The sequence below is a fragment of the Furipterus horrens genome, unplaced genomic scaffold, assembly GCF_987537825.1.
Source record: "Furipterus horrens unplaced genomic scaffold, mFurHor1.1.pri manual_scaffold_5, whole genome shotgun sequence".
NCBI classification, from domain to species: Eukaryota; Metazoa; Chordata; class Mammalia; order Chiroptera; family Furipteridae; genus Furipterus; species Furipterus horrens.
In genome coordinates this window covers 34641539-34654948 of record NW_028327175.1, presented here as the reverse complement: position 1 = coordinate 34654948, position 13410 = coordinate 34641539, and the positions used below count along the sequence as shown (strand labels likewise).

The following is a 13410-nucleotide window of genomic DNA, read 5'->3' as shown; positions in this document are numbered from 1 at the left end:
TCCTAAAGTTATATTCACACATTACTCCAGATACAGTAGCACATTTAGAAGGTGAGGTAGCTTTTAAATCCACATAATTACTTCAAATCAATAAATGTTTGTGGAGAATACTATAAACAATATTATAAATATCATGATAGTTTTGAATACATATTATATTGAGATTGAATCTAGAAGGGTCAAATGCCCACACAGTGCCTCACTCCTCCCCAACTTTGGAATCTCAAAATAAGTTGGCCAAAGTTTTAACAAAAGGCATAAGAAAAATATAATATTCTGCTAGAAAATTAGAATAGAATACAACTTTATCAATTAAGTTTCATTCAACATCACTTCTAAACCAAATGGAAAATGTTCTTAAGCAGAAGGAATCAAATAGAGTGAACACATGTTAAGCATTAAAACGCCTGTGCTATTATCCACATGTCCCAGGTGTTTTCTCAACAAAATAAATATAATGAAACCTAAGCATTTCTGTACTTTACATGAAGATAAAATTAACATGAAATAGGAGTGTTATGAAAGTATCATAGGTTAACCATAGCACAAATTATTATTCTACTTCAGGCAGAACCAAAATGTGGTCACTACTAAGAGTGGTGAGTTTGATATCTGCACTTGGAACTACACGTGGTTTCTTTGGAGGATCAAATCCTGCAAGCCCTGAAACATCTATGAATGCTGTAAGTTATTAAAAGATTTTTTAAAATACAACTATAAAATCAAGAGATTACCATGATTTCAAATTATAGTAGATTTAAGTTTTTACATGCTAAATTAAATACAATAATATATACTTACCAGATGCATTTAAGAAGTAAGCTTTAAAAGGTTTTGTTTTTCCTCATCAGAGTCAGATGATTTCTTACTGGGGATACCCAAGTGAAGAATATGATGTCATGACTGAAGACGGTTATATTCTTGAGATTTACAGAATTCCTTATGGGAAGAATAATTCAGAGAATGGAGGTATAAACCTCCTCTCCTCTTCTGTTTTTCCTTTCTCTTTCCCTCTTTCATTTCCTCCCTTCATGACTTCCTTGTTATTTCCCTTCCCTTTTTTCCTCCTTTTACTTTTCCCTGAACACTTAATGAGTCTTGATCATTCTGGTAATGCACACTGATGAAGTTGTACCTTCAGTCTTCTAGGAGATCATCAAGCAAATGAGATAGATAAATAAACATGATTATAATAATATGTGATCAGAGCAATGCTAGATTTGTGCACAGGATATTAAGCTAAAAGTCCTGAGATAGGCACTTAACTATGGGAAGTCAAGGAAAAGTTGTTCTTTGAAAAAGAAACTGAGCTCAGTCCTAGAGGATCAGGGTCAGGTAGCCTGGATGCCTGTTACAGAGGGGGAATGAGGAGACAATTCAAGGCTCATTTCCTAAACAGATAAAAGTCATTTTTTCTAGCTATATTTGTGAAGTACAAATAGTATAAAAGTAAGCAAGACCAGTTAAATTAACATCATGTTTAATTTCTTTAGGATATATATTTTTAATTTTGGGGGAAGACATAATTGGCATACAATGAACTACACATGCTCAAAGTGTACATTTTAATAAGTTTTGTCATCTGAGAAACCATCACCATAATGAAAATAAGATATTCAAAAATAGTCAACTCAATGAAGCAAATCATTTAATTCTAATCAAATGAGAGCCTGTTTCTAACTTTATAACTTGTCTTGGAATAAAAAATAAGTTTATGCACTCAAATAATTTTTTCTTTAGGCCAGAAACCTGTTGTGTTTTTGCAACATTGTTTGCTCACATCAGCCACAAATTGGGTTTCCAACCTGCCCAACAACAGCCTGGGTTTCATTCTGGCTGATGCTGGTTATGATGTGTGGCTGGGGAACAGCAGAGGAAACACCTATGCCAGGAGACATGTGTATTATTCACCAGACTCAGTCGAATTCTGGGCTTTCAGGTAAGAAAAAAGAACAATTATCAATGGACACTTAAAAATAAATATTGAATTTATAAAACACGGGTATGCTTACCCTTCCAATTCAGTCCCATTTAATAATTACACTCCAAGTAAGAAAAGAAGGAAGTCATTTTTTATTCTTTTCCTTTCTTGGATTATCTCATACACTTCATTGCAAGGGTAACCTTTTCTCCAAACATCCTGTGATCTCATTAACCAGTCTTAAGGGTTTCTCTGAATAAATTTTTCCAAGTGGAGTCAGCAAAATGACTGAAACAAGAAATTTTCTGCCCTGATTTGATTCAAAAGAAACATCCATGTGGATTCAAGAGGATGTTTAAAACCCAATTGGGGGTTGAAGAATGACAATCTGAGACAATATCAATATCAAGGTGGAGGCGGAGGCAATCCAACACTGCGGAAAGATTATCAAAGGTTCTTCTATCACTATCCCACCTTTGCCTTATTCCTGGAAATTAATAATGGAAGTGGAGAACTGAAGAAAGTTCAGCTGATGATGCTGAAGCACAAATATGCTCTGAGAATTCTGGGAACTGGAAGGAATCCTGTGTGTCTGACTGAAGTGAGGAGATAAGAGGTGCTGACATGGGCCAGGTCAGGCAGGGCTGCTGAAAACAAGTGGGTGGCTTAATCGTGTGTTTATTCTTCTATTTATTTATCTATAAATTATATTTTATTGACTATGCTATTACAGGTGTTCCAATTTTTCACCTTTTTGCCCTCCTACCCTGTTCCCTCCACTCCCTCAGGCATCTGCAAACTTGTGTTCATGTCCATGGGTCATGTGTATAAGTTCTTTGGCTACTCCATTTCCTATACTGTACTTTACATCCCCATGGCTATTCCGTAACTACATATTTGCACTTTCAATCCCTCACCTCTTCACCCATTCCCATATATCCTTCTCCCATCTGGCAAGCTTCAAAATGCTCTGCATAGCCACGATTCTGTCTCTGTTCTTGTTTGCTTAGCATGTTTTCTTGAATCAGTTGTGATAGGTATGTTTATTGGCATTTTACTGTTTATAGTTCTGATCTTGTTTTTCTCAAATAAATCCCTTTAACATTTCATATAATAATGGTTTGGTGATGATGAACTCCTTTAGTTTTTTTCTTGGTGGGGAAGTGCTTTATCTGCTTTTCAATTTCAAATGACAGCTTTGCTGGGTAGAGCAATCTTGGCTGTAAGTTCCTACTTTTTATGACTTTGAATATTTCTTGCCAATCCCTCTAGCCTGCAAAATTTCTTTTGAGAAATCAACTGATAGTCTTATGGGACTCCTCTGTAGGTAACTAACTTCTTTTCTCTTGCCACTCTTAGGATTCTCTCTTTATCTTTAACCTTTGACATTTTAATTATGATGTGTCTTGGAGTGGGCCTCTTTGCAGCCATCTTGTTTGGGATTCTATGCTTCCCGGACTTGCATGCTTATTTCCTCCACCAAATTGGGGAAGTTTTCTTTCAATATCTTTTCAAATAGCTTTTCACTCTTTCTATTCTCTTTCTGGCACCCTTATGATGTGAATGTTGGACCTTGAAGTTGTCACAGAGGCTGCTTATACTATCCTGTTTTTGGATTATTTTTCTTCTCCTTGTTCTGATTCATTGTTTTTTGCTTTCCTTTGTTCCAAATCATTGATTTTCTTTCTTGATTAATCACCTCTACTCTTGTGTCATTGTAAATTGTTCTTTATTTAATTAGTGGGTTTTCATTTCTGATTGGATCTTTTTTATTTTGTTGAAGTCCTAAGTTCCTTGAGCATCCTTGTAACCAGTGTTTTTAACTCTGCATTCAATAGATTGCTTATCTCCATTTTGTTTAGTTCTTTTGCTGAGGTTTTGATCTATTATTTCATTTAGGCATGTTTCTTTGTCTCTTTTTGGCAGCTTCATGTATTTGTCTATGTATTAGGAAGAGTTGCTATGATTCTCTTTCTTGGTATTGTGGCCTAATGTAGTAGTTGTCCTGTGGGGTCGAGAGGTACAGTCTCCCCTATCACGCAAGCTGGGTACCCAAGGTGAACCCTTCATGTGGACTGAGTACACCCTTGTAGTTGAGCCTTGACTGCTGTTGGCAGGTCAATAGGAATGATTTACCCAAGCCAGTCTGCTGTGAGGACTGGCTGTGACCACTCACCACCAACCTCTGCCCTCCATGGAGGATCAGCTGTGCAGAGGCAGGGTGGTAGTGCTCCAGCATGGTCTGTAGCTTTCCACTGGGTGTTCTGGCCCTCTACTGTTGTTTCCCTGTAAATTTTTCTTTATTTCAATTAGTGTATCTTCATTTTTGACTGGATCTATTTTATGCTGTTGAGGTCCTCACTAACTTCTTTGAGCATCCTTATAACCAATATTTTGAGCTCTGCATCTGAGAGATTGCTTATCTCCATTTTGTTTAGTTCTTTTTCTGGAGTTTTGATCTGTTCTTTCATTGGGGCCATGTTTCTTAGTCTTCTCTTTTTGGCAGCCTCCCTGTGATTCTCTCCATGTATTAAGTAGAGCTGCTATGACTCCCTGTCTTGGTAGCATGGCCTAATGTAGTAGGTGTACTGTAAGGGTCTGTGGCTCAGCCTCCCCCTCCCCCAGGCAGGGTGCTCAAAGTGCACACTCTTTGTGTACACCTTCCTCTTGTAATTGAGACTTGATTGTTGTTGGAAGGTCAATGGGAGGGATTTACCAGGCCAGTCAGCAGCAAGGACTGGCAGTGACCACTGACCACCAACCTCCGCCCTTTGTGAAGGATCAGCTATGCACAGGGCAGAGTGGTGGTGCTCTGATGTGGTCTATAGCTGTCTTCTGGATGCACAGGTTCTGGGGTTCCCTGCCAGGGTCACCACCAACTGTGTTCTGCCTGGGACTACCTGGCCTGTGCTATAAAGCAATCTGCATATGCCTGTTACTTGTGCTGAGCTAGGAGGCTCCCGTTAGAAGCCGAACTCTGATTCAAAGCTGGCTGCTGCTAGTACCAGGCCTGGGGTCACTTAGCCCAAGGTATGGGAACTGGTGGTGTCTAAGCCTGGCTGTTGCTTATTTGAAAGTATTTAGGAAGATGTGAAGCTTGAGCCTAAACCAGACATTCTTGTGGAAAAGCCACAGTTAACAGTTTGGGTGGGGCCATCATTTGAGTGAGGCAGAGCCTCAGGCATTCATCAGGGCAGAGCCAACCTAGTTAGCCAGGTTGATGGAGTCTCAAATATGGCCCCTGCCTGCCAGATCTGTGGCTCTGTTGGGGAGGGCTCAAAAGGAACAATGGCCTCTGCCAGCCTTTCTGTCTTGGAGAAAGCTGCCCCCTAGCTCTCACCATGTTGCTAGACATTTCTCTTTCTCCCCATATGCTGCTGCTGTGTTGCAAGGTGCCTGCCACCCCAGTGCTGGAGCTCAGAGAGAGTATGAGTAAGTCTATGTGTGACTCCTTTAAGAGGAACTGCTTGGCATTCCACTAGTGACTGTCATTGACTATAAGCCTGATGATTTTTACAGACAGAATTTATGGGTGTTCATCTTCCTGGCACTGGAACCCTGGGTTGAGGGGCCTAGTGTGGGGCTGCAATATCCTGAGATATTCCTCCCAAATTTTTATCCAGCACATGGGTTTGGGGCCAGCTCGTTCCGTGTCTCCATGTCTCCTCCTTGAATGGATGTATTTACTTTAGTTCCATAGGTGTCAGATTCCCATTCAACTCAATTTCTGACAGTTCTGAGTGATCGTTGTTCAAATTTTGATGTGGTTGTGTGAGGAGGTGAGCCGCGTTTGTCCATGCCTCCATCTTGACCAGAAGTCTTCTCCATTTTTATGTTCGAAAGATCATTCTGGCTGATTTGTGCAGAATAAAATAGAGAGGGATGTAGTTTATATTAAATGTCAGTGGAACATTGCATACAGATTATTATTAAATCAGACAGTGTTTTAGGTATAGAAATAATCACCAGCTAGATATCATTTCATTTTGATTAAATTGTGGCTTGAATACTGGGCTTCAGAAATAATGTCAAATGTTTATAGGAAGCCACCACAAAAAGCACCTAGAACTCACTAATGATCTATAAGGAGCAATGACTAGAGAATCTAGTATTCAGTTTCTCAACCAGAGCTTAGCTATAAATATGTTTGACTTTTAGAAATTATAGCAAGAAATATATTATTTTATTTTGTCTTTTTTTCTTTCAGCTTTGACAAAATGGCTAAATATGACCTTCCTTCCACAATTGACTTCATCTTAAAGAAAACTGGACAGGAAAAGCTACATTACATTGGCCATTCCCAGGGCACCACCATTGGTAGGTAAAAGCCGTCCAAGTAGGTGGTTTAGTTGGTGTAAACCTCTTTCTAGTGTTTATACAGGCATGTTGGACATTGTGCTAATCACTTTCCATCATCATATAATGTAATGTATAGGAACCAATGGTATAAGAACAATTATTCCTGTTTACATGAGGAAACAAAACAGAAGTTAAATAATTTGTATAAGGTAACATAGTTACTACAAATAGGGTATCTCAGATATAACCCAGGCACTCCGACTCCCAAGCCCATGCTCTGAACCATGTGCCACACAGGCTCTGGACTGAATTGATTTCACCCACTCAACCGTATTATTGGAGCATCTATTATGTGTCCTAGAATAGAGCAAAAATAAAATAGACCAAAATGTTTTCTTCCTACTACTGATAAACTAGTGAGAGGAGGCAGAGAAAATAATAAAGATTAAAAAGTGAAATATAAAGTATGGTAGATAATGATAGGCTGTAGAGAAAAATAATAAATCAGTGAGGGATACAGGGGGGCATCAGAAGGGTTCACAAGAATTTAGGTAGGGAGCAGCACCAACCACTCTCTAAGTAACAACATGAAGGAGATCAGGGAGTGAGTCACGAGCACTGCAAACCTGGAACACTGATATTCCAGGAAGAGGGACAGGCAAGTGCAATGAGTCTGAGACTGGACTACACTTACCATGTTTAAAATATGGTAGTAAGGCTATTCACTGTGTATATTAGTCATACTAAGACAGAGAGGCAGACAGAGAGAGGAGGCTGGGGGAGAAGTTTAGGACGGAGGACTGTTCATGGCTTTTTGGCTGCCATAAGAATTTCAGCTTTCACTTTAAGCGAAAGAGGAAATTACAGAAGAGTTTTGAATAGAAAGATTACATGATCCTAACTATTGATCTACAGAATCTAGAGTATGCGATGCTGTTAACAGGATCCTCCAGTTTCTGAAGGGGAACAAGGGCTGGAGCAGAGAAACCAGTTAGAGGACTCTTACACTTACCTATACGAGAGATAATAGTGACCTCGATGAAAGGGTATGGGTACCTGGGGAGTTAATAATAAAGATTAGGCTCTCTGTATATTATGTATATTAAACCAATTAATTATAGACTGAGCTATTTACTGCATGTTGGTATTTGAATTGTCTTAGCTACTCATTTCTCAAACATTTACTATTTACCAAGTATCCTGGTAAATACTTCACATGATTATTCACCTTGTATAGTTCCTATACAACCTAATGAAGCACTCATTATTATCCCCATATTTCAGCTGAGGAAACCGAGGTTCTTAGAGTTTAGGTGACATGTCCAAGGTCACAAAGTTGATAAACCACAGAGCCAGTATTCAAATCCTATTTAGTCACATTTCAAACTAATGCTTTTGACTTTTATGTTCAGATAGCCTACTCATTTTAAAGTTAATTATCTCATTTGATGATGAATTTAAATTGATGTATTTAAGTGATGTATTTATGTATAGTATAAATAACTTTGTCACCATATGATTATCCTAAAGTTGGCCTATTTTTATGTCAGATAAAAGAGTTTATAATAACCTTTTAAAAGTTCTAGCCTCATGTTCCCATGGAGAATCTATGAAAATAAAACAAATGCTGAAAAATACCAAAATCTAATCACTTGGGATAAGCAGAAATGGTCAATTTCTCAGTTTCCTCAGATGGCAGTCCTATTAAACCCTAAATCATGTCACAGTTGTAACATTCGCACACACATACACACACTCCCCCCTTTCTTTGTTATTCTGTTTTAGGTCTTATTGCCTTTTCTACTAATCCCAAACTGGCTAAAAGAATCAAAGCCTTTTATGCATTAGCTCCAGTTGCTACCGTGACATACATGAAAGGACTGTTGAAAGAACTTCTCCGTATTCCTCCACTCCTTTTGAAGGTACATGATTCTTTTTAAATGAATGTAAGATATTGAATTGTCTTTGGATTTCAAGGTGATGGAAAGAAACAAAACCACTTGGTGAACAATCATGTTTACATCCAGAATGGAAATGTATGCATTTATTATACTATTTCTTGAATAGCACTGACCATGTTTGAATCCCCACTACAGCTTGTGAGATCCCTGTATATTTCTTTGTTCTTGATTACTTTGCATGGCTTGGCAATGCCTTCACAGATGTTTCACTTACCAAACACTCCACACAACTCTGTCAAGACTGCGATTCCACCTCTGATGCAAGGGAAGAGAAATAGAAACAAAACAAAATAGTCCAATAAGAACTGAAACTAATTGGGCCAAGGAAACCAGTAAGAGGAAGAACAAGATAGGAAGGGAAGGAAGGGGTAGAGGAGAGAAGGGAAGAGAAAGAAATGAAAGCAAAAGGGAGAAAAAGAAAAGTAATGGTTGAGTGAGACCAGGACTTTAAGACCACTCTTCAGATACTCTTGGCTTTCTAAGCCCTTTCATAAGAGCTCCGGTCTCTTTAAATAGGGATTTCATAGGGTGGTACCATAGATTTCAAAAGCATAAATATTAACTAGCTATACATACCAAAAAATTAATATTTATTTTTTCCAAAGACTAATCATCTATTTCTCCCATCCACAAAACCAACACATGCAGTTCCCTTTAATAGAACAGTTTAACCTCAAACTATACAATGGAATGATGCCATTGCCTTGTCTGATTTTGTACTATTCATTTCTTTTCACTTGTAATAATTAACATGTGTGTCTAAAGCCTAAGAAACTTTATTTAGAGTCTAAGATTTTATTCAAAATGTAAGATTTCATGATGATCCTGACTACATGGATGCAAAACTTATTTTCTACCGGCACTACATTTTCTCACAGGCAATGTAGAGAGTGATAAAAAAACTAAACAAAAACAAAAAAACTCCACAAGCCCTTAAGTCAGAGGCTTGGGGCTTGGGTCATAATTCTAGTTCTAATAAGTTCTAATAAGCTCAAGATCACTAATAATCATTAACCTCATGCTTTCTCCTGTGTATAAGATAGGGATGACAAAAGAAAAAATGTCTATATTCCTCAAGAAGCATTGGGTCCAATCCTTTCAATTATTAAATTACCTAGCTGCATTTCTCTCTGAAGACGTGGCTGAAAATATGGCTCTGAGTCACCATTGCCCTTTCTGATCTTTTCATGATTTATTGTTGAAATCACACATCTTGACACTTAGTTGTGACATTCTGCCATACAGTTTTATGATTTTATTTCATAACTCTTATTACACAAACAAGACCCTTTGTGTCTCATACTTTTCAGCAATCAGTATGGTTCTCAGTGCAACCATAAATACCCAATATTAACATATGCTCTGCCCATTCCACAACTTATTGTGGGATTTATGTGAAAGTATTTGAAATTCCTAAAACAACATAAAATTATGAAAATATCAACAACGTATTCATACCTGTACCAGAAAATTAGACAAATTAATAATTCTTTTCTGCAACTTGGTTTTCTAATCCTCTAATGCTTTTCTTTTTCAGATTATTTTTGGTAACAAAATACTCTTGCCACATGATGATTTTGTTCAATTTTTAGCCACTGAAATATGTTCCCGTGAGATACTAAAGGTCCTCTGCACCAATGTTTTATTTCTTTTTTCTGGATTCGATGCTAAGAACTTCAACATGGTTTGTATGCATTAAAGTTTCTATTCTGAATATGTGGAGCAACATTTTTTGATTTCTTGTCCCATCATCACTTAAAAATGGTAATTTATCAGAAATAGCAGTAGCTTCAAAGTGTGTACATGATATGCAGAATAGCCCAAGACAAATCACAGGTCATTTCTCCCAATTTTGTCCCCTTGAGGTTGCGTCCATCACCCTATTGTCCCTTAATGTAGGAAAAAAAATACAACTTACTATATATAATGACCTTTATTTATATGTGCACTCACACACACAATTCTGCAAACCAAAAGGTTTGTGTGTGAGCAATTTATTCACTGCCCCTTGGCACTGAGTAGAGAAGAATAGAATGCTGAGGATTTAGACTAATGACCTAGATTAATGTCTCTGGCTCTATGCTACAACTGTCTGAGTGACATTGGACATTTTGCTGAACTCATTTGAGTCCCAATTTGCATTTTGATAAAATAGAAATGATAACTCCCCTCTATGAGTAGTGCAAATTATGAGTTAGCCTGTGCAATTGCACTTTGTAAGATTTAAAGTGGTATACAATGGTGTTATTCATATACTTCCATCAAATGCTGCCCTTAAATGCTTGAACTGGATCAGAAATAGTTACACTAGAGGTTTGAGAAACTGAATATAGTTCTAAGTGTGAATGTGAACATATGTGTTTTCTTTCTAGAGTCGTGTGGATGTGTATTTAGCACATAATCCAGCGGGAACTTCTGTTCAAAATATAATCCACTGGCACCAGGTATCATTTCTCAAATGCCATTCAATTATTTCAAGCACATTCTTAAAATATTCTATCAAATGCTCCTGGTGAGAAATTTTCCTGGCATGTGACTACCAGCTGAAAATCACCATCAATCCATGTGAATGTAAATCGTGTGGGAACAGGTACTCTGGTCAGTAAAGAAATGAGTAATTTTTATGAAAGCAAAGCTGCATATAAACTTGCATGACTACCTTGTTGAATGATTAATAGATTTTATTTTAAAATAAAAATTGTTTTAATAATAGTTTTAATTTAAAGTCATACTACTTGGAAGTGTTTGAATTTTATTTTTCACATAGCAAGCAGAGTTTATATTTCCTCGTGTCCTTAATTTCTCTACATTAGGTTTCTAAGTCTGGGAAGTTGCGAGCTTTTGACTGGGGAAGCATAGTTCAGAACACAATGCACTATAATCAGGTAAGCTTTTCCAAGTTGAAATCATTCACATTTTGAAAGACAAATGCTTAAAATGTTAAAGATAAAATTACGATAACTGCATACATCTGGAGGAATGTTGGTGGTTATTCCTATCCATAAGGAAATGATAAAGCAGAGACATATTCCCTTGTAATTCCTTCATCATGTCAAGCGCCACCCCTGTCTCTCGTTCTTGAGTGTGCTCTCATGCTCCAGTGGCTGGGCTCATTCAGGCTGCCCTCAAAATACCACATCGCTACATGTGAGAGACTTCTTAGAATTTAATCACCCTCATCTCATTAGATAGACCTGCCATGTATCCCAAATCCCCTGTCTGCTGTTCTCTCCTTTCTGAAGTGCATTAACTAATATAAAAAACAAATAATTCTAATTGTTCATGAGATGAAGCTAGAATCTCTGGTCTTTTTATTTTTTACTTTTATTTTATGACCCTAAATGGCTTCTTTAGAACCTTAGTCTCCCCTGGCCACACATTGCACAGTTCATCAGTGAAATCCTTAGTCTGAACACCAGAGGGCAGTTAGTACTGTATTTATAAATTTATAGCTTCCTTACCAAGTTAATTTTTTTTAATTTTTGATTTATTTATTGTTTTTCTATTACAGTTGCCCCACTTTTTCCCCCATTGCTCCCGCCCACCACCCAGCCCACCCCTTCTCCCACAGTCAATCCCCACGCAGTTGTCCATGTCCATGGGTCATTTATACTAGTTCCTTTACTAAACCCTTCCTTTACTTACTCCCCTTCTCTCTCTCCCCCGCTCTCCCCTGGTAACTGTTAGCCTTTTCCTTCTTTACATGCCTCTGGTTCAATTTTGCTCATTTGTTTATGTTGTTCATTAGTTTCCTGTACTAGGTGATATTGTATGGTATTTTTCTTTTGTTGCCTGGCTTATTTTGCTAAGCATAATTCTCTCTAGTTCCATCCATGTTATTACTAATGGTAGGAGTTCATTCTTTCTTTCCACTGTATAGTATTCCATTGTGTAAATGTACCACAGTTTTTTTAATGTATTTCATTGATTATATTGTTACAATAGTTCCAATTTTCTCCCCTTTACTCACCTCCACTCAGCATCTCCCTCCCCCAGCAATCCCGCCCCAAGTCCATACCCATGGTTCGTGAAAAATAACTATTCCTCCCTCTCAGATATTAAGACCCTTTGTAATATTGTAAAGGACAATGGGCGAAGGTCTCAAGCTCCTCTAGCTGCTTCAAGCTGGACATGGTCGTCATCCTACCTACTCTTCAGTCCAGAAAACCCTAATAATAGTGGGGGTGTGGAGGGGAGGGTGGCCTTCCCACACGGGGAAGGATCATGCAGACTACTGGTCAGTTGGCTGTCCCCGGACAATGGCGTGCTTGGTTTACTAGGCTGGCATCCTTGTTGTGTTCTGGGGGCGAAAAGGGTTAAAAGACATCATTCAATCCATAACTACTAGATGACAAAAGGCAGGGATTAATTTTTCAATGTTCCACATTAGGAGAAAGAAGAAAAATAAAAAAGTAAACAAGGGCTTCTTTGGAGGAAGGTGTGCTAAGCACCTCTTACCTGTCCAAAACCCTTTTGCCCACCATACTTAGTTTGGGCTGAGGGAAATAGTTTAGGTTTCCCCCCTCTCAGACCTCTGGGCCCTTTCTGTCCAAGCCATTAAGATAGAAAAGAGAAACCAGTTTTAAAGTGAAGCCCACAGACCACCCCGTTCTTCACCAACCCAGCCATTTAGTTCAGCCAAACCGTTGAGTCTCAGGAGACAGTGCTGCAGAGAGGATTAAATGAGGCTTATGCATACAGACAATCACTCAGGTAATGCGGACATAGGCTTATGCCCTTTGAAAACAGAAAACACATGTTAATTTATGTAACAGAGCCCACAAACAAGTCTCTAAATCTGTAAGACTGTCTTATTGGGAAGACATCCAGTTGCAAGGCACTTGACATTCTACTTGCCTGCAACTTGAATATCTTTGATGATATCACAGACATGGTTTAATTTTCAAGTGAAACAATATTTTAAATGAAAAGAAACTTTTAAGACGGTTAGCTGCACTACTTTATAGTCTACCACTGACCATTGTGATTTTCCTTGAATAATGATTTTTCTCCCTAAGATTACCCTCCTTGTCATTAAAGGGACTGCATTAAGTCCATTTTTAATTTTTCCTGTTCATTTGCATAAACACAACAAGAGCAGCAAATGATCACTTATGATCTTTAGTTCTGCTTTGCTGGAACTTACACAAGGAACATTTAGGGTGAGCTTCAGTCTGCCCTTCAGGGCACAGAAGCAGAACCACATACGTGGCATTCATCCTTGCCTGT

General features: G+C 38.1%; 1 protein-coding gene across 1 annotated transcript in view; it reads left to right on the top strand.

Annotated features, from left to right (window-relative positions):
* Positions 1–13410, top strand: part of LOC150008365 (gastric triacylglycerol lipase-like) — a 40137-nt gene that overhangs the window by 8860 nt on the left and 17867 nt on the right. Inside the window, exons 3-10 of the mRNA XM_090278927.1 lie at positions 572–683; positions 852–969; positions 1741–1939; positions 6129–6238; positions 8006–8142; positions 9719–9865; positions 10554–10625; positions 10995–11066. Coding sequence (XP_090135053.1) covers positions 579–683; positions 852–969; positions 1741–1939; positions 6129–6238; positions 8006–8142; positions 9719–9865; positions 10554–10625; positions 10995–11066 — 960 coding nt within the window. The 5' untranslated portion in view covers positions 572–578. The remainder of the gene's footprint in view (positions 1–571; positions 684–851; positions 970–1740; positions 1940–6128; positions 6239–8005; positions 8143–9718; positions 9866–10553; positions 10626–10994; positions 11067–13410) is intronic.